This window comes from Dryobates pubescens, chromosome 18 (genome assembly GCF_014839835.1).
Source record: "Dryobates pubescens isolate bDryPub1 chromosome 18, bDryPub1.pri, whole genome shotgun sequence".
Taxonomy (NCBI): domain Eukaryota; kingdom Metazoa; phylum Chordata; class Aves; order Piciformes; family Picidae; genus Dryobates; species Dryobates pubescens.
Window position 1 is genome coordinate 12,753,202 of NC_071629.1, and position 27,471 is coordinate 12,780,672.

General features: G+C 42.8%; 3 protein-coding genes across 4 annotated transcripts in view; 1 reads left to right on the forward strand and 2 right to left on the reverse strand.

The window, feature by feature from the left end:
• The window catches only part of PSMD10 (proteasome 26S subunit, non-ATPase 10), a 53,953-nt gene extending 47,914 nt beyond the window's left edge, over window positions 1–6,039 (reverse strand). Inside the window, exons 1-5 of one of the 2 annotated variants that reach the window (XM_054169726.1) lie at window positions 5,900–6,039; window positions 5,679–5,777; window positions 4,440–4,586; window positions 4,173–4,339; window positions 2,010–3,176 (exon numbers count right to left, since the gene is read on the reverse strand). In XM_054169726.1, the coding sequence (XP_054025701.1) occupies window positions 3,023–3,176; window positions 4,173–4,339; window positions 4,440–4,586; window positions 5,679–5,777; window positions 5,900–6,013 (681 nt within the window). In that variant the 5' untranslated portion in view covers window positions 6,014–6,039 and the 3' untranslated portion in view covers window positions 2,010–3,022. Of the gene's footprint in view, window positions 1–2,009; window positions 3,177–4,172; window positions 4,340–4,439; window positions 4,587–5,678; window positions 5,778–5,899 lie in introns of those variants that run through there. The other variant, XM_054169728.1, reaches the window with a different exon arrangement.
• Window positions 6,040–6,181: 142 nt separating this feature from the next.
• Window positions 6,182–17,928, forward strand: ATG4A (autophagy related 4A cysteine peptidase). Its single transcript, XM_054169582.1, has 12 exons — window positions 6,182–6,293; window positions 7,800–7,910; window positions 9,054–9,558; window positions 10,471–10,572; window positions 11,097–11,169; window positions 12,146–12,225; window positions 13,024–13,211; window positions 13,321–13,399; window positions 14,336–14,481; window positions 15,000–15,056; window positions 16,141–16,252; window positions 16,542–17,928. The coding sequence occupies exons 3-12, from the start codon at window positions 9,447–9,449 to the stop codon at window positions 16,604–16,606; spliced, it is 1,014 nt and encodes a 337-aa protein (XP_054025557.1). The 5' UTR covers window positions 6,182–6,293; window positions 7,800–7,910; window positions 9,054–9,446; the 3' UTR covers window positions 16,607–17,928.
• A 1,686-nt stretch (window positions 17,929–19,614) lies between these two features.
• COL4A6 (collagen type IV alpha 6 chain) overlaps window positions 19,615–27,471 on the reverse strand; it is a 126,412-nt gene continuing 118,555 nt past the window's right edge. The window contains exons 35-45 of the mRNA XM_054169613.1: window positions 27,332–27,439; window positions 26,833–26,904; window positions 25,699–25,824; window positions 25,224–25,340; window positions 24,648–24,809; window positions 23,639–23,737; window positions 23,223–23,369; window positions 22,728–22,844; window positions 21,801–21,992; window positions 21,286–21,572; window positions 19,615–20,654 (exon numbers count right to left, since the gene is read on the reverse strand). Of these exons, the coding sequence (XP_054025588.1) occupies window positions 20,394–20,654; window positions 21,286–21,572; window positions 21,801–21,992; window positions 22,728–22,844; window positions 23,223–23,369; window positions 23,639–23,737; window positions 24,648–24,809; window positions 25,224–25,340; window positions 25,699–25,824; window positions 26,833–26,904; window positions 27,332–27,439 (1,688 nt within the window). The 3' untranslated portion in view covers window positions 19,615–20,393. The remainder of the gene's footprint in view (window positions 20,655–21,285; window positions 21,573–21,800; window positions 21,993–22,727; window positions 22,845–23,222; window positions 23,370–23,638; window positions 23,738–24,647; window positions 24,810–25,223; window positions 25,341–25,698; window positions 25,825–26,832; window positions 26,905–27,331; window positions 27,440–27,471) is intronic.

A 27,471-nucleotide genomic window follows, 5' to 3' on the forward strand; every position in this document is an offset into this window, starting at 1 on the left:
TTCTAATTCAGATTTGGTTTGGATCGTTAGGCATAACTGTATTCATTGCCCTCCCTACAGAGATTTCTGGCCTTCAAGTATTTCTTTGACACCTGCAACTGTGTTTAGACTCATTCCAGAGTAAAAGGGTGTTTATGCTGTTCTTATATTGTTTTAGCTAAAACCTGCTCGGGTCAGACTGTGAGGGTCAAATTCTTATTTATACCAACACTGCAATATTTTACCAGTGAATCCTCACAGCTCTCTGTCCCCAAAATATCCCTTAAGTCAAAACCCTTATGGAAGTCTTTCTTGTTGACTCTCATGGCAACTGTGCTAAGCAAAATCCACAAACTTGCACCCTTCAATCTAGGTTTAGAATCTTACTGCAAAATCCTGATATTTACACCTGTAGTTTTGAAAACATGCAGAACTAGGACATTAAACATGCTCAGTAACAGTGAGAGAAGAGCAGGTACTGCAAATTCCTGTTTGGGTGCCATTTCTTACCAAAAGTGTTTCCCAATGAGGCACTGCAAATCAATTATCAGTGCAAGGGAGCTCACACTGACTGACAGTGCCATACATTTTCAGTAATTTCTTCTTTACCATTCTCAGGCATTGCTTTACTCTTCTCTTCATGGGAGAATAGGAATAACTCTCTGCACAACACTGCTGTAGCTGCACTAGTTCTTCTAAAATAATCCCCTGCACTGGTCTTAAATTACATGTTTCTTACTGCAACAGCTTTCCAACTTCCATGTCTTTGCAACAACACTATCATCACTGAAGGGGATCATTGCTGTTATTTCATAATCTTTCCTTAATCTCAGCTCCACAAATATCTCTACATGTATTTCTTATACAACTGGCTGCAGTAAGACAGGGGCTTATGCTGGTGAAGTTGCAACTACCTTCTAGAGCTACTACAACCTTCCTAGAACACCATTTTTGCTTAAAAAAAAAAAAAAAGAATAAAAGAATTTTCTCAAGTTATGTTAATGTTTTTTTTAGTATAAAAAGAAACAACTAGATGCAAATTCTAGAGTAGTAATTCTTCTCAGACTTCTAACCACCAGTGTGTAATAGGTAATATTAAAAAACAAACAAACAAAGAGTCAGAGATTGCTGGGATAAGGAAGAAGGTAAGGAAAATAGCATTTGTCTGAAGTTTCTTAACATATTGAGATGTGTTTGGAAACCTTATGGCAGATGTTTGTTCTCATTATGAAGTTTCTCTCACGTAAAATAGTTTATTAAAAGGGCTGGAGCACTGTACCTAGCTTTCCACTGATGCTCTTGGCAAAGCACAAGCCAAATCAGGTATTGATCCATGGTGTGTAGCTCAAAAACCCTGCAGAGCCATGCAGGATACTGAAACATTTTTCAGAATTTCCCTCAGATGTTCCAACTGTCTTTGCTCCATGGCCCATTTATCTTCTCCTGAGAGAGTAGGGATAATTAATACAGAAACCAGAGGGCAAGCCAACATTCAAGGCACCAGCTCCTAGGGGAGTGCATTCACAAAGCTAGAGAGCCGTAGATCAAGAACAAACATAGAATTCTAACTTCAGCCTTCAACTCAAACTCTCAGCAGGGCTTGCAGGATGTGCACAATACACCTTTACCCACTCAGGGTCCTTCAAGCAAGGTCTGCATGGCCGCAGCTCACTGTGCAGACAAGTTATCCTGCATGCTCTTGATAGATGCCTTCAGTGAAATTTAATTTGCATTTTTCTTTGTCTTTAAAGTACTTGGTGCAGATACTTTCTGGCTGTAAGTTTGTCTTGCTTATCAAAATCAATTGCATTACCTTAATCCCTACAAATCAACCTGTAGAAACTCTATCGTCCATTCCAACCTTTCCTCACAGCTCAGGAACAAACCTGTTCTATTTCCATACTGTGTAACAGATGGCAGGGTTTTGTCTGACTTGCTGTTCACATTCCAAGTGCACAAACCCATTTAGAAAAATACTGGTTTTGTTTTATGTAAGTTTAATAAAGTTTTATAACACCAAAGACTGCTGTTTAGGAAAGTTCTTTATTTCACAAAATTTCATCATCATTATTTGTTCAGAAGGGGAAGATCTACCCCAATAATGTCAAAAGTGACCTTTACAACATCAGAACAAAAGGTTACGTTTCAGACTCGGTCTCATTAGCTATGCCTTCTAACAACTTAATACCAGGATTTGCTATGAGGAAACAGAGTTTAAACCAGGCTTCTGTTACAAAATATAATGGTAAACTGTGAGCATCAGTGCTACATAAAGGGAATCAAACAGAACAGAAATCTACAGGAGGAGCAAGAGGAAATAAATTAGATTTGAAGTACATCCCAGAGCATTATCCAGGGCCATCCGCTATGTAACAACGTATTTGCAGAGGTGACCCTGACACTGCCCTCCATTCCACAAGCAATCCAGTGCACTTCAAATACAGCCTTTTAAAGATTCAAAGAAACATGATAACAACAGTAAGGCTTTGAACACTCAGAGCTCACTTAAAAAGACAAGGAAGATTAAAACTGGATACAATTATCCAAGTAACTAAGCAAACTGCATTCTGTAAGAGATATGTGTTGATTAGAATCACCTGAAGGAGAAGAAGGAATACCCACAAAAGTCAAACAAAAGACCTCACACACAAATCAAAGGCCAAGGAGAAAAACAAAGACTCTGGAATAAGCTTCCAACATAAAACTGACTTTTAATGGTTAATGCATTTTTGGTCCTGTTGCTTGAAAGAAATAATCCTAAACTAGGTTCCACAGTAGAAGGAATGACCGCACTTACACAGATTGTACTGTAAACTGAAACAAATTTGCAAGATAATTGAAAAAGACTTTAAAAAGAGTGACCTGTTTAATTAACAGGAGGTACAAGCTGTTTTGGCACTCTATGTGAGGAATAGCTAGCGATACACATTACATTACCATGCTGATGCCCATACTTGACATCCTAATTGAATTACGAAAACACGAAGTCTGCAGTCTTAAATACAAGTGCACCAGGAGAGAAATATCAAACCAGCAACCCCCACTAGCCTTCCACCATCCTTTTAAGCACCGTACCCAGGCCACCCTTTGCCACTTTCAGTGGGGTCAGTTCCTCTTTATTCTTAATGTCAATACTCGCACCATGAGACACCAGCAGCTTTGCCTCCTCCACTCTCTCTTCATCGCAGGCTAAATGACTGCAATAAGAACAAGAAACCCAAAGCCGCTATTAAACAGTCCAAGCTTACAAAGAGCAATACTTACAGCGGAGATACATCCTAGAAGAACAAAACCACATGCAGCCAACTAACTACAGACTCCAAAGCTTGCTCTCCTGTCACTCTGCTGTCATTAAGCAGCTGAAGGACATTCCCCTTGCTATTGTCCTCACACGATTAAGACATTTCTTTAGACTAAGATTTGGCTCTGCAGTCAAACTTATGGAGCATGTAATCCACAGGCAAATTGGAAACGGTAATATCCATTTCAATTGAAAGTGATAAACTAAATCATGAGATGTTTAAAAATAATCAGAACTAAATAGTTCCTGCAAATGAAGCAAATATTTTTTCCCCACTTGGCACACTTTCTTGAGAAGAAATGTGTGTGTTCCAGGACAATACTGGGTTTTCTGTATAGTTAAACATACTGCTTGATCTTATTCACAGCAAAATCTTGATGCTAGTGTAGACAAGACAGAGTTTTGCCACCAATTTCAAAGCACCTATGGTTTTACCCTTACAGATTCCAACTGATCTCTAGGGAACTATCAAACACTGGGCTTACTGTACTTAAATTGCAACTTACTCTCCCTAAAGAGGTGAAGAAAAGCTTCCAAAATTAATTCCTGCTTGGCAAGACAGAGTGGGCCAGCCTGCAAGACCAGCTTCTTCCAACTCTGATGTCATTAGCTCATTTTCTACCTTCCAGTGTCAACAGAGCAAACTCCAAATTAATACAAAAGGTGTTCCACACTTTGTAGATGCAGTAACACACATTAAAAGTATGTATGTACAGACACACTTCAGCAAAATATTAAGTATGTTATTAAAGAGGATTTGAGAGTATCACAGGAGTGTGAAGCAAGGGAGCAATTTGAGGCAATGAGACATTAAAAAAAGAAGTTGAAACAATGGAGTTGCATGCCAGAGGTTGTGCTATAGTAGGGAAAGTAAAAATAAAAGATTACTTACAGAGGAGTATTCCCTTCAGAGTCCTGTATATTAACAGATGCTTTGTGCTGCAGAAGAATCTGTACCATTTTCAGGTTTCCTTTGGCTGCTGCTCTGTGCAACGGGGTGGATTCAAAATGATCTGTTGCATCCGGATCAGCGCTGTTCTCTAAAAGCATGATTGCAATCTGAATGTGTAGAGAGAGGACGGGAGGAGGAGATCAAGTTAATACAACTAAATACTTCTGCCAAGAGCAACACCACCTCCAATAGGATGGGCAAGCATACCTCCTGCTTATTTTTGGAGGCTGCATAATGCAGGGGCGTGCAGCCATTCTGATTTACAGCATTCACATGAGCACCCTTGGCAATCAGGGCTTTCACAATTTCATCTCGGCCTGCCGAAGCTGCAATGTGTAATGGAGTCCAGCCAGCCTGCAGAGGCAAGGAAAAAAAAATCACTTTATTTCAACCAGGGGTTTCAGGAAAAAAAAACATGATATAGTATAACCCCAATACAAACTTGACTACTCATAAGTCCTACTGCAGATACTCTTATAATCAATAATGTTTAGTTTTATAGTTATCACCAGAGACAAAAGTGCACAATTAACTGTAGTGCTTCATTTAACAACAAGTAAGAGTGGCTGAAAAGTGTCAGAAAGGTCATGCAACCTTTTCTATATTCTACTGTCTAATTAAGCTGCTGGGACAACATTTCCTCCTTTAAGGATGAACTTTAGGATGCTTTGTAATGCATGTAATTATTTTAACTCTTTCCCTTGAATAGCAACAGACCATCTTCTCTCCAACTATGAAATTACTGAACCTGTCACTTACCCTTAAATGCTTTCCCCGGTAAAGAGAAGCTTTAAGGTTTCCCATGATTTAGCACAACATGTTTAAGAGAATCACACTGAGATAAAGATAGCATGAAAACCTCCATCAACAACCCAAACTCCCCTGGTTTTGCAACTTTGTTCATAAGAAGAGCTCTCCTAAAATTCCTTGACAACAAGCGAGGCTCATCAGCTCTTGTTACCACCTGCTCCATATCAACCATTGAAATACTTCAATCTGCCCCTCTAGCAGTGCTTTGCAAAAAACCCCAGGTATCACACTAGATACACCAGCTGACAGAACGTAGGAGAAAAAGAAGGAAGTAACCATGGCCAATCGCACCAGGAGCTGCTCTCAACACCACCAGACTGCTCTTGGTGCCACTCCAGGCCAGCCCCCACAAAGTTGGGGAGTCACTGAATCACAGAATGGTGGGGGTTGGAAGGGATCTCTGGAGATCGCCTAGGGTCACCCAGAAAAGTTACTCAGGATAGCACCCAGGTGGATTTTGACTGTCTCCAGAGAACGAGACTCCACAATATCTCTGGACGGCATTTTCCAGTGCTGCTGAGGAAAGTTTTTCCTCACGTTCAGACGGTGCATCTTCTGCTCCAGTTCGTGCCCGCTGCCCCTTGTCCCGCCCCTGAGCACCACTGAAAAGGGTCCCGGAAGGACTGCGACACTCACATCGTCCTTGTCACCCACAGGCACACCGAGGCTGAGAAGGAGGTCGGCGACTTCCGTGTGTCCAGCCGAGCAGGCCCAGTGCAACGCGGTCCGGTTGTCCTGAGGGAAGGAGGGAGCGGTGAGCGGGTGGCGGGACAAGAGCCGCTCCGCGAGGAGCGGCTCCACAGGCCGCCCGCTCTCGCCACGGCAAGCAAGGAGGGCCACGGCCGGACCCGGCTGACCTGGTCGGCCTTAGTGGCCAGGGCCCTGTCGCGCAGGAGCTGGGCCCGCAGCTCCTCTAGGCGCCCAGCATAGGCCAGGTTGCAGACCCCCACGTCCGACACCGCGACCTCCATGCTGCTTCCCGCTTCCCTCTGCCGACAAGGGCGGTGCTTCGCTGAGGCGACAGCCAATCAGAGGCGAGCCGGCTCCAGCTCAACCAATCACGCCTACGGGCCTACTCACCCGGCCCCATGGGCGCGGGGACTGCCGGAATTTGTAGTTCTGCGGGCGGCGGGCTGTGGGTTGAGGTAGGTTGGTGGGACCACAGCTCCCAGGGTGCTCCGTGCCGCCGCCGTGTTGTGCCTCCGTGTCGGGGCGAGGAGGAGGATGGTGACAGCGGGAGGATGGAGTCAGGTGAGGGGCGGCGGCGTGAGGCCGCGGAGGGGCAGCGGGGCGAGCAGGGCGGCAGTTGGCAGAGCAGGGCGGCGGTGAGAGGCCAAGCTGGCGGCCTGTCCGCCTCAGGGGCTGGCGGCGGGAGGTTGCTGTGGGCTGAGGTGCCGCGAGGGGGGCGCGAGCGGTCCTTTCCGTCGGGAGGGGTTTTCCGAGCGGGGAGGCCTGAGCTGCTGTCTCCGGTGCCAGCCCGCGGGAGGCGGGAGGCTATTGCGGCTCTCTACGGGCAGCGGCCAGCCTTCAGCGGTGGGAGGATTCGGGCTTTGCAGGAGAGATAAAAGGAGAACCGGTAGCTCTGTGCTGGATGGTCTGAGATGTCATTTGGCAATGGGGGTGGGAGAGAGAGGCGGCTGAGGAGAGGGAAGCTGATTCTCTCCTGGTGGATTTCGAGGAGCCAGAGTGTTTTAAGTCTTTGGACTCAAAAGAGACTGTTTATCCCGTAAGTGCAATGAGGGCTGAGTGCTCTGACGGAGAGCACAAAGCACAGTGTTAAGAGGACTGCTGCTTTTTTTCCTAAAGAAGTTGAAAAGCAGGTCTATGTGTCTTCAGTGCTTGGGTGCTCGAATCAGAGGGCACTTCTGATGGCTATAATGTCTATTTTTATATTACATGTTAGGGTTGTTTTTTTGTTGATCTGTCTTGGTTTTGTTTTTTTTTCCCTGGTTTTGTTTGTTTTTAAATCTGTATTTACATGGTGACTATTCTTCACACTGTATATATGGGCACTTACTTGAAGAGTAAAGTATAATTGTGTTTGCTGTCACTTTCAGCTTCTGATTTTTTTAGCAGTATATTCCTTAAGGTTGTTAACTAAAATAAATCTTGCATTAATTTTTAAACTTGAAGGCCTCTTTTACTCTTCAGAAGTACTCTGCTTTAACGATTGAATTGTCTTCTTTTACTGGTATGAACCATGATTTATTATTTTGCACTGATCCAGCATTGAATAATAACATCACTACTTTTATTTTGTTTTTTCCCCCATGAAGTGTTTCAAATCTCCAGTAAGGAAAGTAAAGCCCAGCCTTGCTAACACTTTTCACATGCTTCCCGTTAAGCACAGGGCCTTAATCACTCTCAGTGGCAGTGTTTATACACTGAAGATCAAGCGTGGGCACATATGCCGTGATTCTTAAAATGCTTTTCCCTTTAATAATTTCTTTGTACCGAATTCTACTGTCACTGCACTCATCCTGAAGGACTGCTGCTGTCTTCAGTCTGCTTATTATCAAGGTGTCAGCCATATTCTTTTGGTACTTTCTGAGGATCAAAATAAAACCTAGCCAAGACATTGAATATTTCATTGTCATAACAGCTTGTTAAAGTGAAAGACCAAATGCAGCGGCAGCACTGTTCAGAAGACCCAGAGACTGCAAAGAGTAGCTGCAGCTAGTTCAGTCTGAGAACTCAGAGCCCTGCATAGAACAACAAAGAGAGAAAATGAAATTTAAATTGTGTGTTGCTGTTCAGTTTTATCTAGGTATGAAAACCAGATCACCATCCTGTCAGACTACTTAGAAGAATTTCCAGAAACTGATGAGCCAGTGTGGATTCTAGGAAGGCAACACCACCTAAACACAGGTATCTTTAGAATAAACATTAGCTGTAAAATCTGTAGAGCATTCATAGATTCACAGGCAGCAGCACATCCTGATTTCCTTATGCAATCTCAGTGTCTCAGGAGTGGAGTTTATTTTTCTCTGTCAGCAAGAAACCAACTCTAAGCAGCTGTATTCACCCTAGAATGAAACTGGAAGTTTCCCAATGTACTTTCTACCGTAGTTCATGCATAGGAATAGTACTTGTAGCAAAGGCTAGTCAGGTGTGAGGCTGGTCATTCCTCAGCATCAAATGCCTCAGAAAAAATAAATAAATAATTTGCCCTCAAGGGGATGCTGGCTGCAACCTGTTATTTGCAACTAAAATGCTATTTTGAAAGAAGAATAGTAAGTAATAAAATTAGTCTGAGGCACACACTATGTTTTGGTGAAAATTAATATATGAACTAGAAGTCCTAGCAGAGTAATGTACTTATATATCACATAAAAAATAAGATTTCAGAAATGAGTTTTGCTCCTTGGGGAGAAAACAAAGGAATTGTCCTGTCATGTGTCAGAGGTGCTGGCCATCAGTGCAGGCAGTGTTCAGGACAGCCAAGGGTGCCACATACAGCCTGGGTCAGCTGCAAGATCCCTTGAAAAGGCCACTCAGTCTGAACCAGATCTCAAAGAAAATGCACCAAATATTTTTAGGAATTCTTCAGAGCCTTTGGGAGGATTCTGTAAGTCCATGTGTGGTGGTGTTTTTTCCCCCCTTTGTGTGTTTGTTTTGTTTTAAAATCTTTAATTAAATTTGTTATTAACCTTTTCTTAGGATTACTTTGTATTGGGTTTGAAGGTAATTCCATGTTGGTTTTATGTATAAATTCCTCACCTTCTTCCCTTGCTGTACCAGTTCTTTCCTGAGGACAGAGTTCTCCATAGTTGTTTAATTTAAGCTGGGCATAGTCATTCTAAATGTTTTGTAAAACTTGATTGGCTAATAATGATTTCATCCTTAATAAGTTCACTTTAATTAGGTTTCTGTGTTCAAGCAGCTAAAATTGTTGAGAGTCATATATGTAAAAGCTAACAGAAGCCTTCTATGCACTCTCTATATTGACTGTACAAGCAAAATGAGAAATTGTCTGTTTTGGTAATTTCTTTCCTCTTATAAACATTTCAGACAAATCAAAGTTGTTGTTGGATGTAAGTGCTCGTCTCTGGTTTACCTATAGAAGAAAATTCTCACCTATTGGTAAGTTTGCAGCAGAGCAGTTGCTTTGTTATAAATCAGATGGCAGGATTAGTGATGTCATCATGGACTGAAAAGTGATCTTTTCAGTATTACAACATTTTGAACTTCGTTGTAACAAAATATTAAAGCTATCAAACCCCATGTTTACTTGTACCTGCATATAATCAGGTCTTCCTGCAGAGCAAGCAGTAAAGTCAGAGCAGCAGCATGGAAAGCAAAGGTTTTGTTCAGTGGCTTTACCCATGACAGCTGCTAGAAATTTTAGCTCTGAAATTCCTCTGTGGTGCTGCACTTATTTAAAGCCCCTGTGGGCTGTAATAGATGTTTTTAACAGGAGGCACTGGCCCTTCATCTGATGCGGGCTGGGGATGTATGTTGCGGTGTGGGCAGATGATGCTGGCACAAGCACTGATCTGCAGGCACTTAGGAAGAGGTGAGTATAATTGTTGAGTGAACTTCTGTGTTGTTTGGAGACTTTAATTTTTGTTGTTGTTTTCCATAAAAGGACAAACTCTACATTTATTAATGAAACTTTCTTTGATGTCCTAATAGAAGTTACTAGTGAATTACTCTTGTCTGATGAGGCAGAATCATGCCAGCCTTAAGCAGAGAAAGAGAGGGAGGACAAACAGGGAATCCATCCCATTGTTGTTATTCTATAAATCTTTTTGAGGAATATCCAAGTAGAGGCCAAGGAAAGCCTGCCATTGTGAGTCCGAGTTCTTACCCTTCTCTGCGTTGCTCACATAGCCACCAAACATTTGTACACCAGTGACTGTGTGAATAGTGACATAGTGATACACACCGTACAAAGTACTTCATGACTCACCTGTCACCAGCCTGAGCTGCACAGCCCCACAGCAGAACCCATTAGTGCAAGTTCTTAAGCCTGTATCAACACCTCACATCCCAGGGTCATGGGTAAGTGTCATAGGTCTGGTCTGTGCATAGCTGCTAATGAGTTAAATTACTAGGGCTGGGTCTGTCATCTTTCCACTACTGCATAGCGGTTTCTATGGGTTTATCCACTTGAATAACTGAAGGATTTATCCCCTTGAGTAAGTGAATCCACAGAATAGAGGGGCAAAGATGTAACTGAAAGTGTAGGCAAACAAACAAATTACCTGGTAAAAACTAGAATATGAGCACAATCTAGCTTGGGTTAATAAAGGACAGCTTGAAAATAAATGACAAGCTGTGACTTCTAGGAACTATAACCAGAATGTAAATATTAGAGATGAACTGTATGTTAGACTTTTAACTTGTTGTATGGCTCTCCATCACCTAGAAGTTTGATGGGGATGATGAAAACATTTTTTAATCTGTGTGACTTCTTTCCTGCAAGACTGGCAATGGGAGAAACACAAAAAACAACCTGAAGAATATCACAGAATCTTACGGTGCTTTCTAGATAGAAAGGATTGCTGTTATTCCATCCACCAAATGGGTAAGAGTACACAGCAGCTTCTTTTTCCCAGCTGAAGTTCCTACTGTGTTGAAACATCCTAATTTGAAATATGTTAATTCAGTATTTAAAAAGGTGACAGTGAAGGCAGTGTGTATGTTTATATATAAATAAAAATGCAGGCAGATGGGTACAAAGTATAATAATGCAGGAAGAGTGTTCACTGAGACCAAGTAAATCTTTATGCTAGAACCTAGCTCTTGATAAAGTATGTAAGCCTCTTGTACCAGGGCTGATAGTACTAAAATAGACACTCACGAAGCTTATTGCTGTCATTTGTAATACAGGACACAAATAGTGGTAATTCTCATTAGGGTTTAGAAGGAATTAGCAATCATTAAGGTTCAAAAAGAGCATAGCTTGAGAAAATAATTGTGGTAAAATACAGTTTGCAATTGCTCATGAATCTGTGAGAAAATACTAGTAGGTCATGCTGGTTAACATAGGTTGTGACCAAGCTCTCTTTGTTTTTTTCTCTGTGTGTTTGTTTTACCTCACAAAAACAGCGCAGATGGGAGTTGGAGAGGGGAAGTCAATTGGAGAGTGGTTTGGACCAAATACAGTTGCTCAAGTATTGAAGTAAGTCAAATCCCACTGCTTGTTCTACCTGTACTCCCCTGGGACAGCTGAGCTCAGAGACCAGGATAAAGGCTGATCTCCTGCTCTCTAAGGGTCAGGAATGTACGTGCCATGTGTTTGCCAGTTCAACGCAGACCATGGTGCTGTAGCCCTGTGGTTTGAATGGACAAGTTCCAAATTGTGATGTACCAAGGAAGACCTGGAAGCAGGTCTCTCCTGCCATGCTGTCTATATGCCCTAATCAGTAAGCACCAGAGATAGGTGTTCCTTTGCACAACATGTCACAACTTTGACAGGCCAGGAGTGCCACCATGAGATTAGAGTGGTGGTACAAAGCCACTCAAGCTAGGGTGCGAACTGCACTGTGATTCCTCTGAACTGTGAGCTGCAGTTCTGCCTGAAGGTTACTGTGTAACACATGGGCAGCTCCTCCTAGTCTAGAAACATGAAAGGGTTGACTTTGCTGTGTTTCTAGGCTTCTATATCCTAGCTTCCAGCTCTTTTCTCTTACAAATTCTCCTTGGCTTAGTGCTCACATACAGGTTTTTCTGGCTTATTTTAGACCGCTGACTCTGCTTGTGCAGCTTAAGAGTGTAGCTCCCTGCCCCAGAGTTTTGGATTTCACACAACTTGTGTGCTAGAATGCTTCCCTCCTAACTTTTGGGTGCTGAAAACCTTCAGCTGATCAAGCATTTAACACCCTGAGTCCCCTGTCCACATGTGCACAGAAATAGTTCCAGTGAATTTAGTAGCACTTAAGCAAACAGTGATCTGCAGAACAGGATTTTTTCCCTTCTATAAGCAATGCCAGGAACAAGAGGCATGATCTCACTGTGGAGACTATTAAATGCAATAAAAAGTAATGAACCTAATTATGTGGTTCAGCTGCTACTATTGCTGCATTTGGCAAATGAATGAAAAGCTACCCTTGTAGTCCTAATGAGTTTATATTAATTACTACCTGAATGTTTTCTAGGAAGCTGGCTTTATTTGATGAATGGAATTCATTAGCAGTTTATGTGTCTATGGACAATACAGTGGTCATTGAAGACATCAGTAAGTGAAATACAGTTCTCTGATTACAGGTTTTGATTTGACTCTACTCCCCTGACTGTATCTAAATATGAACAAAATATTTTTGGGCCATCCCTGCTTGATCCCAGAGTAACAAAAGGAGTAAAGGAAACAAATTCAATTTTTGGGTGTCCCAAACTGAAGCTGTCACAGAAAGATGTCAGCCATTTTGGTGGCCAGCTTTCACACCATGAAGTCTGGGAGAAGATGGAGTTTGGTCTGTGCCATCTAAACTCCTACCCAAAACCAGAATGAAGTTGCAGTTTGTAGAAATACCAAGAATTTGGGTTAATGTGGAGTTTGCCAAAGAGATGTGCATTTGTCAGGTGAAGAAAAACTTGGGGCAGATCCCAGAGAAACACATGGCCAGGCTTAGTTTTCAGTTGCCAGAAAGGTGAGTTTACAAGCAGTATTTAGCCACAGCCCATTTCTTTTTACTTTAGTCCCTATTTCACATCCCTGGAAGTGAAGAGTTCCCTTAAGAGTTTCTAAAGCTATCAGCTCTGCCATCTTATTTCCTGGGCAAAGCTTGACAGTATTAATAATGATGGGTAGTAAATATAGCTTCAATCTTTAATTGCCATCCCCCAGTCTTACTAACGTGCCTGCACAGTCTGTCTGATACAATGACTACAGTTCTGATTTCCATGCCCAGGTTCCTGTGTTTTAGAACAGGAGCTCTATCAAGATGTCTGGCAAAGTAGCTTGATTCATGCCTGAGAGAAAGATATGCTCTGTGCTTCTTTGTGCTTTCATTGATTCCTGTTTTTATTGCCACAGAGAAAATGTGCTGGTCCCCTCCCCAGAGCAGCAGCACAGCCCACAGCAGTGCACATATGCACAGAGGTGCTCTGGGCCGAAATAAGAACGCAGCAGGATTCTGCACAGGCTGGAAGCCCCTCTTGCTTATCATACCTCTAAGGCTGGGGATAAATCACATCAACCCGGTGTACATCGACGCGTTTAAAGTAAGGGGGTCCTCAGTGCATGGCTTGTTACTGTGAGATAAGTTCAAGTGTCTGTTATATCAATAAACAAATCAACTTCAGTTTCTTTTTTCTCCTTGTGAACTCCTAGGAATGCTTTAAGATGCCACAGTCTTTGGGAGCATTAGGAGGGAAACCAAATAATGCCTATTATTTCATAGGATTTTTAGGTAAGTTACAAATTATTCCAAATATGTGTATGAACTAAAGAGAAAAGGGGTGAGGGTTTTTTGGAAAGGGAAAGGAGATAATAAACAGTTTAAGCCTGAGAACAGAGTGGAAAGAACAAAATGAAGAAACACACCTCAAAATCCTGTAGGAACAGTACGATAGCAAACTTCCAGGAAAGGAGAAGTATCAGCAAAGCTTGATGTAAAAATAATGATGTAAGCATGAAAGGATGCTGAGAAAAGTTGGTATTTGACAAATACCAGATGTTACTACTGCTAAAATACTGATTTATGTATTTTTTTTCTTCTAACCACTAGCCATTAATACTTCCTAATGAAAGGTGTCTTGGTTTATTTTTGCACTTCACAGCTTTCTTAGTAATTGCTATACGAAAAACTTTGAGATATGAGATATCTTTTGTACCTCCTTCCATGTCTCCCTTTATTAATAAAAGCAATAGTTAATACTGGATTCAGTCTTCAGATTCTCACCCCAGTTTAATCCACCGTTTTATGGATATTTTGCCCTTCCTTTTCTAAAACTTGAGCTGTTTAATCAGATGACTTTGTTCCATTTCCCAGTGAATGCCTAATGGGATTGCAGATTGCATTTGTGGTCATCCTGTACCTTCTGATCTGTGGAATGTTAGGGGTTACCGTTAGATCTTTTAAAAATGCACTGTACCTCCTGTAGAAAAAAGGAAGTTTGAGACAAAGGTAGAACAAGCCAACCAAAATCTACAGTAATAAGTCACAACAAAGATTGTACTAAATACCCTGTAGGAAGTGATCGTGTCCAACTTTCCCATCCTCCTAAAGACTCATTCAGTAGGAAATCCACTTATGGATGGTGACAATAATCTGTTTGAGTCGGGATTGAGTAAGAACTTGTGAAAGTCACTTGCTGTTATCAACATATGGATTTTATCTGTACAGGCAATGAGCTGATCTATTTGGACCCTCACACCACTCAGAGTTTTGTAGATTCAGAAGAAAATGGCACAGTTGATGACCAGAGCTTCCACTGCCAGCAAGCCCCACACCGAATGAAGATCATGAATTTGGACCCTTCGGTAGCTCTAGTAGGTGTCAGGACATCCAAGATGTGTGTACTTTGTTTTGGAGCAATAGCCCTGTGTACTGAGAAGGGCAGGAATGCATTTCTTGGGCAGAAGTAAGATCACAGGGTAGGTGTCTAAGATATAAACTGCAACACATGGTAGTTTATATATTAACTGCATAGGATCTGTTAATCTCAGGTCAGGCAGGGAGTGGACTGTTTGTGTCCCAGGGAGTCAATTCATTTTCTTTCTGAGCAGCATTTACAATTCCAAGTATTTTGAAGGGTCAAAGTGAGGAACTGCAGCAGGTTTCTGTGTTTGATTCCATCGATACCATGTATTTGCAGTCACTCTGGACAAGTTACTTAACTTCATATCATGATTTGGAAATCTTTTAAATGGAATTACTTGGAGAAGTCATCCACAGGCCACAAGAATACTGTGGTAGTTGAAGAAATTAAATCTGATCCCACACCAGTATCTTGGGTTGGGTTGTGGGGGATTGTCACATACTACTGTGCTCTTTGTTTTTTCTCTAGGGCTTCTTTTGCAAAGAAGAATGTGATTTTGATAACTGGTGTAGTCTTGTACAGAAGGTAATAATACCATCTTTATTTGCTGAGTAGGAAATATTGTATACTTTTTTTTTTAATGGAAATTCTCCTTACATCTTTCTCTGAACACAAATTAGAGCAGGATGCATTAATGTGTCAGGGTAAGCCAATACTGCTCAACTGCTGATGGGAGCTTCTGCAGTGTTTTGACAATCATGAACCCTGCCACTTGACAAACCAGGGTAAATGCATACTCTTGAGTGTTTTTTCTAGCACTACAATGTTTCAGCATGCCTGGGACTGAAGTATTTACTGAGGAAATAAAGTAAGATTCAACTCCCATGTTGTAGCAATTTATTTGCTTCCTGATCCTTTTCTATTGTTTGGCACCACGTATCATTGAGTGTTCCAATTACAACTGTTAGACCCTGGTACTACCATTGTGCTGAATCCCTCCAGCTCCTTCTGAACTGCACAGGACATGTAACAGCTGCTTGCTGCCACAGGGAAAGGGCTGCAGGACATTTCTGCCTCCAGTTAAGGAACAGAATTATGAATGTGCAGTAACATTCATCAACCTCTAAAAGGCATTTGTTTAAAAGGTTAAGGAAAGAAGTCTGCAAATAATTGAAGTGCAGAATATGATGTAGGTCACCTGATTGAAGAGGATTTTGATCTCCTGATCAAAACCTGCCCTTCAAAACATGTTGGGTATTTTGGAGATGATAGGTCTGTCTTTTGTTCCTCTTGATCAACAAGAAAGCTCAAAAGCAGAGATGTCCATGGATATAATTTTTTCTTTTTAAAGGCAGAAAATTCTGTGTTTGTGGAGTCTGTTTCATACGTGTATGTATATCAAAGCTCTTTGTAACACGCTGATCACCTGCAGGACAGTTCAAGAGATCTGTGTTGCCTGTGTGTTCTTAACTGGGAAAGTGTTACAGAGGTCTGGGAAGCTGAGATTCATAACATCAAGTACTAGAAAGAATAGAACTGTATGTCTGCATAACATAAACCTTTGTTTTTTGATAGACATAATGAACAATGTTATTAATTAAGCAGACTTTTTCTTGTGTTTGAAGGTTCTCTTGAGGCATCTTTTAAAATGAAAGTATTTTGTCCTCAGGAGATTCTAAAGCAACAGAGTCTTCGGATGTTCGAGCTGGTCCAGAAGCATCCACCGCACTGGCCTCCTTTCATACCTCCAGCAAAGCCAGAAGTGACAACCACAGGAGCAGGTGGGTACCCACTGAAGGTGCTTTTGTGCAGCAAACAGGTGGAATGATGAGTCTCTCCTAAGTGCCAAGCAACCAGCACATGATTAAATGCCTTTTCCTCACAGAGTATCAGACAGTTATCCCAGCAGGCAGTTGCCAGTGCAAATATCGATCTATTGTAATCTCACAAAATACTTTGAAGGACACATTCTGGGAAAATGGGTTTGGGTGAGGTTTTTTGTTTGTTTTGTAGGTAAACAAAATCAGGCATGTCATTAGATTCTAAAAGGTTTATTTTTTTTACTTGCAGAACTCATTGAATCCACAGACAAGCTATTTGAATTGGAAGAAGAATTTGAAATCCTGAGTGTATGAAGGAAGCTGTGGTGACCCTACAGAGTATTGAACATATTGCTAATATTATTGCATTGACTTAAATCAAACAGCCATGTTAGCCCCAAAGTGCCTGAAATTACAGATAGCAGAGCACAAAAACCTGGTAGCACCCAGAACTCCAACAGTGGCAGTTCCTTCTGTCACAGAGCTTTGGCAGTAAAAGATCTTTTAAGACCCTTAAAGGGAACCTCTTCCTAATGTCTGTCTTTCCTGAAGACAAATGGACCTTTAAGATTAAGGCAAAAATAAGTCTGGCAGTGGGCTGTGTGTTTGGAGAAAGGGATAACACAAAATGGATACTTCTTGCTCTCATAAAATGCAATAGTTAGTTCTTACAGAAAACTGTCTTCAGTTAAGGAGGATGTTTACTTCTGTTCCCTCCTGTGGGCTGCAGCGTAGGAAAAATACATTGTCTTGTTTAAAAGATCGACTGGATCAGAAGAAAATTGTTTCCTTGTTAAATATTTTAACATGTATTTGGGCAACCACACTTTATTACAAAAATGTTTCTGTAAAAGGAACTATGTCTAATGTATACATTTTGCAATAGCCTTCCTGTTCCTGGGAAACCTCAAGAGGAACGGGAGACTCGAATAGTCAATAGAGATCACAACCACTGTTCTAGGTATGATATATTTCACCTTGACCTTAACATTCAGATCATTTAAACTTTGGCTGACTTTTCTTTTGGAGCTAAAATGAGTCAGAGGTGGTATAACTGTACCTTATTTATTTAAAAACAGATTTACACAAGTTTCTCTGTTACGGCACTTTATCTGTGCACCTAATAAATTTCTTAAGCTTTTCATAGGTTGTATGCTGCTATACTTCATTAATTTGTTTGTGTGAACTAAATGTAAACCAGGTTATCCTAAAACATAATATATAGGCATATGCAAATGACTTATTGTTGGGTTTTCTGACTTGTTGCCTTTTGGAAGTCTGTTTTGGTAAAAGTGCCTTAATTCTACAGGTTTAGCAGAACAGCCTGTGTGGTTCTGTTCCTAAGGCAGAGCATCGCTCTAGCAGCATTAAGAAAACCAGCTCAGAATAATTCAAGGCAATGACCTTTTAATCCATGATGAGTTCCTTTTGACTATCAGACAGTTCCCACTGTGGTCGTTTTGTCGTGACAGTGTAATGGACACAAATCACAGAGTTTCATCTTCACCAATAAATGACAACATCAAGAAACACTGAATGCTGTCTCCTCTCACTTGCACTTCTTGATCAGGGCCAGTGTGATTTCCAGTAAGATAGGTGACCAGATCATATTTTGTCTTGTTTGCCTTCAGTTTGAAAACTATATACCCTTAGAAAAAAACCCCTTTTCTCCCCTTCTCCATGGATTAGCTGCATTTTAAAACCAAGCATTACTTCTTCATTAATAGATGAACTCAGTGTTTGTGTAACAGGAGTTGTAGCCCTCTCCTCCCCACAGGTGAAAATAAAGATGAAGCCCTTGCTCTGAAATGCTCCGTCTTGAACAGTAACTGCTTAAAAACCCCCAAGCACCTAAGTTAGAAATTATTAAATCAAGCAGTGAGGTGCAGTACCTTTATTTCCCACACAGCTCTCAGCTGTTACGTAAACACTCCTCAGAGAGGAGGTCTGGGACCTCTTGCTGTATTCTTGGTAGGGGTAAATCCATGTGTGAAAAGGGGGCTGATGGAAAAATGGCTGGTGCTTGTAATGTCCAGCTAGACATTCCAGCCTGGGAGAGAAGGGCTTGTGTGAGAGAAGGCTGGGCTTGTTGAACATAAGAGAAGTGTGGACACTTAGAGCAGTGGAGCCAGGTTATTGCAGTAAGCAGTTTGCAGACAGTAGTGCTTAAAATACACAAGGCTCTGATCCAGGGAAAAGAAATTGCATTTGCCAGTGTCCACTCTCACAAATAAACCCAAGTCCCTGTGGATGCGATACCTGCTTGACACCTCTTTCTATAGCATTGTGGGAGCACAGGAGCTGAAAAATCCCATTGAAGTTTGCCAGTTACTTGCACAAATTTTCCAAAGGCAGAGAGCTTTGCTGTGTGCACACAGTGTTTTAAAGCTGCATTTGCATAACCCAGGATGGAAATACAACAGGAGCTGTTTGTGCTAGGACAGCTGAGAAGCAGATTGGTTATTCTGCATAGAAGGATGCCCACTCACAGGAGGGTTAAAATGCTTTACAGGTGTTTGCAAAGTACATGCAAAGCAGCTGTAGGTCTTTCACAATTAGGAATGACTTAAATGAAAGACAAGATTGTTCTTCACAAATGCCCTGCTCATCTCCAGTGTGGTTGAGCGCTCTGACCCTGATTTAGGAAGACAATACATTATGCATGTAAATAACTATTAAAGGTAAAAATAACTGCTTAAAAGTAAGGGCATGGCTGGATAGAGCTAGAGCCCTAGAATCTAGTAATGAAATTACACTGTGCAATAATGTCTCCATCTTGCATTAGTCATAGTTTTCCAAATGATTCTGTCTTAACGATTTTCAAGGCAAGGTGATGGTGTATTTGCAAGGTACTTCTTACAAATTACCTTGAATGTCATTATACAAGGATTTCATTCACTTCTCTCTAGAGAGGTTGCTAAGAATTAGTTTAGCCCAGCTAAATAAATGTATTATCTGTGTATTAGCATACCCTCTTCATGGCTTTCCCTCAAAGTACACAAGGATAATACAAGCAGTGGCATTTCTCTTTAATTATGCCCTGAAGGAAACTGTGACTAGTTACAGTGCATACACTAGAAATACGTTTAATTTTTTAACTAGAAAGAAAGTTCAGAGGAAGAAGGACACAGCACATCATGCCTGTTGAAGTAAAAACTGTACATCCCCTACCTGCTTACTCCTGTGCTGTCATAAGCTTGCACACTAGTAAAAGCCTCCACTTCGCAAACACACACAGCTTGAACAGCTACAAAACGAGTGTGCTGAGGCTACCTCAGAAAGGAAATTTACAGTCACGGCACTGAGGTGTTTCTGGTTGCTGCACATCGTTTGGCTGCAGAAAATAAGTGCAGACCTTGAAGCAGACATTTTACCTGCAATATATTTCAGTAGAAAGCTATAAAAAAATGCCAGAGGTGTTTTGCATTCATCTTCATATCAAAAATTGCATTTTTCACTGGGCTAGTTCTTGAAAGTCAACCACAAATGAGAGTTTGGATCAGAACTGACTGCCTGTCACTGGAGGAAATAACATCCCATCTGTTTAATAAGCAAAGCAAAATAAGCAAAGTCTTCCTAAGTCAGTCTGTTATCAACCAGCAATGGTTAGTGGTTCTAAGTCACCTACAAATACTGACAAATGTTAACTAGCCCTGTATATCATAGCAGAGTGAGTCTTCATTCCCTTACTCTAAACCAAACACTGCTTGGAAAGACACTAGTAGGGCATAATTTTTAATGAGTCTCTCTTGATGAGTGGCATGTGCCTTGGACAGAGGAGTGGTGTAATGTGAGACATCAGTTACTCTTTGGTCTGGATAAGGACCTCACAGAGACTTTATGAGGTAGCCATAAATGAGGGAAAAAACCCCACTGAAATCAGAGCATAGCACCATGTTCCATCCAAAAGAGGTTTCAGAGCACCAGTCTTTCCCTCCTCTGTGTGCAGTCAATCTCCTGGACTTGACACTCTGTTTCTGTAGAATTCTGGCCGCCTTGATTCACCCATCAACCACACGCCAAACCGGTCTATGAATTTATCCTTCTTCACATAAGCAATGTCCAGTCTTAGGTAACAAAGGCTGTTACTGCATTTTGAATACTACAAGTTCTTCATGCACACTTGGCAGCGGCTGACCCTCGTCCGGAGCTGCCCTGCTTTCAGGGTTTCTGAGGGAGGAGCACTGACAAACTGCTGTGACTGCTCCACGGTGGTCAGCCAGAAGCTGTATTTGTTTGCAAAGTAGTGGCACGTTCCCCGAGCACCGTTGCACTCGATGAATGGAGTAGCACGGAAATCCTCCAGGCAGGAACCAGGGGAGACAAGGGACTGACCTCCACCTTCGGCACCAGCTGCAGTATGCTGGAAAGATGGCAGTTCAAGTGAGTTCAGAGGAACAGAATGGGAGATCAGCAGGGGAGTCCCTGAGTTCCATTGTTAAAAGGAAGTGACCAAAATGACAGCTCAGTTATGTCTATCTGTCTTTTGGAGACAGGGCTAGAGGTGAAAAAGCAATGGGATATACTTAGGATGGATATTCAGGCCTGGTGTAATGGAAAGCCAGCTTTTCACTTGCAAGCTGGGAAAATCTGGACACAATGCTGACTACATCTTTTTTTAACAGTCTTACACTAATGAGCTCCTAGGAGAGTGCAGTGGAAAAGGTTCTACTCTTTCCACTGAAAGAGGGGATCAAGCCAATGCTGTAGCTTAATTAATGTCCTCACATTTAAAGGTTTGAAGAACAAAGAGTATCTGTGGCAACACAGAATAACAGTGTCCCTGTTACCACTGACCTTGAACAGCACAGGTGAGGTGGGCTCCAGATAAATGGGAACAAACTCAGCTTATGACAGGCCAGCTGACAGAAACACATGAGGGCAAGAAGCTACAGGGCTCTAGTTTTCTGTAAGCACCTCACAGAACACAGTCTTAGCCACCTAAGCAAAGAGGAGACAAATGCTTAAAGCTGTCCTAGCAGTAGTATCCTTACCATAAGGAAGGAGTATCCTATCCATAGGCTGCGCCAGCCAAGGGGACACTGTGGGATGGTGATGTCCTGGCTGTGCACAGCCACAGCCTGGGAAGGTGCTTCACACACGGAGCAGCGACTGATGTACTGTGGGATCTGAACACTGTCCACTGGCATCATGGGGATGGGTGCAGTGGTGGAGAGCCAGTAGGACTTGTCATTTCGGCTGGCATAGTAGCACACCTCATTGATGTTGCAGTAAATGAAAGGCATGGTGCTGAAGCGAGGCAAACACGAGCCAGCAAAACCTGGAAACATTGAAGATGTGGTCATGCCAAGGATCTGCCAAATGCTCCAACTCACACCTGACAGGAGTGGTGGAGGAAGGCACAAGAGACACTGCTCCTAGCACACATTCTGGCCAAGGAGACCTCTGCCACCTCTACTATAACCGCCTGCAGTACCAATGGGGATTGCTCATTTGCAACAAGATTTGGCCTCCATTGTTTATGTCTGAGAGGACTCTGTCAACTCACCGAGATCCTGGTTGTGTGACTTTTCCTGTCCCTCCACATACAGTAAGCTGTAGCCCTCCCACAGCTTGTTCATTCCTATGGGACAGGGTGGGATCTGCTCTGACTGACTGTGCTTCACTAAAGTGTATCCAACGCCCACACTGCGCCCAGGCATTCCCGGCAAACCCAGCGAGCCCGGCTTTCCAGCAACACCTAGAAGACAGAAGAGGAGTCACTATTACTGATAGGCAGTGTGGCCATCAGCTGGCTCCAGAGCTGATTTTGGCAATGCTGTCATTCTGTTTATGTCACTCTTGTTCAACAAGGAGCCCAAGTTTGGGTGGCTGGTAAGTAACTGGAATAATTGAATGACAAGATTCAGCAGTTCCAAAAGCAGTAATTTCACAGTAGCACCCACCCATGTCCTACCTTATTTCATTTTACTTCTTCCTCCACCAACTGTGGTGCCAATGGGTTAGCACCTATCTTATAGTGCAATACTGAGGATCTCAGAGCACCAGCTGAAACTGCTTAAATGCATTTTTTGCCATAGTGCTTTTCACAATGATGCTCCTTTGACACAGAAAGGCCAAAAGTTGTAAAAAAATCTGTGGCAAAATCCAAATCTTCTCTCTACTACCCAACCTTCACAGCTCTGCTCACTGTGAATAACATTTCACTCTTTTAGATCTTGAAGATGTCTCCCACATCCACAAAGCATTAAAACCAGAAGATGTTCAGAATTTTACTTCAGGAAACACCACTAGTGACAAACAACATGTGACACTGTCTTCCTTGCTTCATTGCAGATACAAGACAAGATTATGTGCATCCCCTGCTCTTCTTAAGGTATTTGGGTATTGAGGAAGGTCTCTGTAGAGACTGTTGTCAAACAGAATTCTACTGATTACTTCTTTCTGATCTGTGCTTCCCAAAGCATAAAATTACCTTCAAATCCCTGTGGTCCCGGGGCACCCAAAGGTCCTGGATCCCCAACTGTGCCAGGTGTTCCAGGTAAGCCATCACGTCCTTTCAAACCAGATCTTCCTGGCAGACCTTTTGTGCCTGACATGAAATACAGTCATTACTCTCACTGTTTTCTCATGTCAATGCCTTCACTCCTGCAGTCATATTCCAGAAGAGGAATACGTTGCCAGCAGCGATGCTGCGAGATCACCCTTCTACAGTTGTGGTTACAAACTAACCCCCTACAGGGGTTCCACATGATCTGCTTGCATCCACACAATACAATGGCTGTGGAGGTCTCTGAAGTCTTCCCATCTCTGTCTCACAAGATATATTCTAATTATCATCATAACAAACTATGGTATTTGCATGCATTTTGCTGGATTTCCTTTATCAGAAAAGCCTTCCTAATGCATTTGAGAAAGTAGTGTTGGTCTTCCAGAGGGCCAGCATTTCAGTGAGCGGAGTGTGTTTTACCTGGTTTTCCAGCTGGGCCCTGCAATCCAGGATCTCCATCAAAGCCAGGGACACCATCAATTCCTGGCAGACCAGGCAAGCCTGCAGGAGCTGTGACTTCTTCTGGCTGTGGGGTTATACCTGGAGCCCCCTGCCGGCCAGGGAGACCTGCACATGGTGCAAATGACAGCATAAGTATCCCACGAAAAACGCAGAGTTGTGATCGCAATGCCAACACAAAGAAGTGCTAAATCCAGACTGCCTCGGTACACCAGCACTGGGTGAATGTAAAGAGTGGCATGTCAATCTCTTTCTAATCCATTTCCATCTCTAAGAAACGACAAGTCCCCCCATTAAGCACACTAAGAAACCTCTGAAATCTTCCCCAGCCCAAACCATGTGCAATAAGTAAAGTACAGCTTTTCAAATTCACTCACCTCGACGACCCATTTCACCTTTCAGCCCAGGGTAACCAGGATCTCCTGGAGGCCCATCTTTACCTGGCATCCCCATAAGGCCAGGCTCCCCTCTTATACCTGCAAAGATACACAGCTACAGATCTCAGGGGCTAAGTACAGGGGCACTGACAAACACACTGATGGCAGAAGTTCAGCTTAGAGCTGGAGGAGACAATGACCTTTAAGGAACTCTGTGCATTTTGATATCCATAACTGCTGCAGAGCCTCAAGAATTTTCACTGCTACATGATTCAGTTTTATTGAGAATATTCCTTCCCTTCTTTGGGTAACCTTGGGGAAGTGTTTGGGGAGTACACATCTTTTCTATTTGGAACCCATGTCTATGCACAGCACAGAGGGATGGGGAACTGCCAGCCTACAAAGGCAGCAGACAGTTCTTCATCTGGCAGTGTGTCTCCATCTTTTCCTGGCTTTTCAGCTATGTGGCTTCTCTGAAACCTTGCCACTAGAATTCTTGGCTTGCAGCTACCCTCAGGTCTCCTTTGGCGGAGACCAAAGACAGAGCAACATGCTTCCTGCCTTTGCCCAGGACTCAACTCCTACAAGCCTCTTGGCCCTGTGGAGACCTAAATCTACCACACTATGCCTCCGAGCATACAGGATAGGTGGACTGTAACAGCATCTCCAGTCTTTGCCTACACGGTACATGCAAGTCGGTAATTAGCTGGCAAGCACAGCATCACTGTATGTGGACATTTAGGTTGGACTTGATGACCTCTGAGGTCTTTTCCAACCTTTTAATTCTGTGACATCATCTACTCAGGAAAAACAGAAAAAGAATAAAAAAATCATCACACACTGAAAAGCACCAGGAGCTGGAATGGAAGACCTACACAACAGCGTTAGCTGTGCTGGCACCTGAATGAGGATTCATTTCAAACCACTCACACAACCACACACCAGCCATTTCCTACTGTCACAGTGACAGCTGCCAGACCACAGCTGGATCCTTTCAAACCAAGGCTACCTTTGAGTCCAGATGCTCCAGGAAGTCCAACTGGACCAGCGTGTCCCATGTCACCTTTAATGCCTTGCAAGCCAGGAACACCAGGGAAACCTGGATTGCCTGTGTCACCTTGGTCAGAAGCTGGGCCGGGGGGCCCTCGTGGTCCTGAAGGACCTGGAAGACCTAGAGACAAAATGGGTGATTAGTACCATCTGCTCCTGAGGCAAAGTATATGTTGGTGCTATCTCCTAAGCATGCTTTTCTAGAGGGTGTCTGTATTTCAGTGTGTGACCTATGTTTAGAGCCTTTGGAGCCACACTCTAAAATGGTGCCCAAATTCAGACATACTGGACTTAAGAACTTACCTTAGTGCCCATGTCTCTCTTCAGTACTGCAAGAGGTTTTAATAATAGGCTAATTCAACAGCAGGAATTGAAAACAGACCTTCCCATACTCAATCCCTGATCTAAATCTCAAATTAGTAAAGTTACACTACTCATCCAAGTCCTCTGCTCTCAGAACTCTTCAAAGGAAGCCCATAAAGAAACAGAAATCTCCTCAGCTAATCCACTCTTCTTAAGAGGCCTCTCTTCATACCTGAACTCCCATCAGTTCCTGGATGGCCAGCATCCCCAGGTCTACCACGTATATCAGAGGGAAGAGAAACTCCAGGTGTTCCTGGCATTCCAGGCAGTCCCACAGGACCAGGGGGACCTAGAATAAGCAAAACAAAGTAAGAGACTACACTGTACTCTCCAAGTTCTTCAAGTAATCTTTACAGTCATAGACAGAAGTAGTGGCTGAGTAGCACTTATATTGATGAGAACAAAGAGACATCTCACTATGTGAGGGGAAAAATTACATCTTGTGCTGTTTAGGACAGGTGTAGACAACTGTAAGAGATGTGTAATCAGCTGTTTCTCAGACAGCCACATCACGGACTTAACATTCACCTGTCAACTCCTAACCACCTCTGTGGCTTCAGGAGTTCTCTGGTAATTCTGCTGACCCTGCAGCCCATTAACCTGAGCTGTAGTACATCCTGCTGGGCTTCCAGAACATCAATATTTACCCACATCTCCTGCTGAGCCTTTCGGTCCAGGGAATCCTGGAGCTCCTCTACCCAAGCCTGGAGAACCTTCTTCACCCTTTGGACCTGGAAGACCTGCAGGGCCTTGCAGTCCAGCTTCACTCAGACCTAATTAAACATGGTTAACAATGAGAGCTTATTCAAACTACATAAGAGCAGTTAAATGATTACACAAACTGAGTTGCAACAAAAAACTAGCCATTTATGGCTCACTCTGCTGCTTTCAGTAGAGCAACAGAAAGAGATTTGGTGCCTCATAAGCCACTCTGATTGTGCAGAGTGAATCTGAACAGTCTGTAGGATGCCAAGAGAGAAGTGTTCTGTTCTGGTCTTCCTACAAGCTCTTGCACAGGGATGTGAACAGAGCACTCCTGTGGCAGGATCTGCCAGCCAGCCTGTATGCTGTGTCCCTCAAGAGACACAGACTCAAGCATGGGGTCTTTAAATAATCCCGTGGGTACTCATCAGGACTGATTCTACATTTTCACGCATACAATGTCTTGACACAAACTTCAAGTGCTGCTTTACAGGGTGATTGTAACTAAACAAGTCTGTTTGGAAAGGTCTTTCTCCACTTCTTTAACTTTAGTAAAACAGAGTTTGCAGAACAGAACAAACATCTATTTCATACAGCTAGAAATATGAAAGAATCCAGCAGAAGCTTCCCAAAAGCAGAATCCAGAATCTAATCAAAGAAACCAGCTTCTGATTTTACTGATGCCCCTACTGGGCTCCATATAACAGAGAGCTATGGAAAGCCCTAAGTAAGGAAATATGTCATTGCTAAGCCAGCTCCAAGCAAGCATTTGATGCTGCCCTGCTAAAATCAAACATGCATTAGAAATGGAAGAGTTTTACGATTTCCAGCAGTGACACAGTCCTTCAGGAATTCAAGGACTACCATCACCAGAAAAGCCTTTTCACTCCACAAGCTGCATCCTTTTCTTAATGGCATTAAAGAAGAATTTGTTCATGCACATTCAGTAACCTGAGGTTTCTCTTGGAGTTATAATTAAACCCAGAGCTGAGCAAAATAGGCGAATTTTGTAGGGAATGCTGCTGTCCTGACAGACCATTGTATGCATTTCCTATGACACTTCTACACACTTCCTTTACCTGGTGTTCCAGGAGACCCTTTTGTGCCTGGCAGGCCATTCAGACCGTTTAAACCTGGAAATCCATAAAACCCTAAAGAGACATTGGGAACACATAAGCAAGTGGTTATCCAAATAATCTGGTCAGGTGGAAATTCACAAGATGCTCCACGGAGACTACAACATGTATAAGAAACCCAGCACACTGAGAGCAACACAGTAGGTAAAGTCTTCCTTCACGTGGGCCTCCTTCATGGAAACTCTTCCCACTGCTCTCACCAATTTTGCCTCAGTGAACACCCATCAGTGATCCAAATCAAGCAAGATCCTCTCCCTTTCCAACCACTCCTCTGCTCATTCCCAGCAGCTGGTGCCTGCACTAACATTGCCAAGAAAAAAGCGGATTTCCCACACACAGCTGGCCCACACAGAAGAGTGCTGCCTGCCTGCTGTGCTAGACTTGGCCAGAACACTGGCTTTCTGACCCAAAGTTTCCCACCATGTGCAGGCTCCAGATATACCTTTAGGTCCTGCTGTTCCACGAGCTCCAGGGAATCCGACAGATCCTGGCTGCCCTGTAGGTCCTGGTGGTCCAGGGCTTCCTCTCAGCCCAGCATTTCCTGGGATTCCTAAAAACAATCAGAAATATGTTGCTGTACTA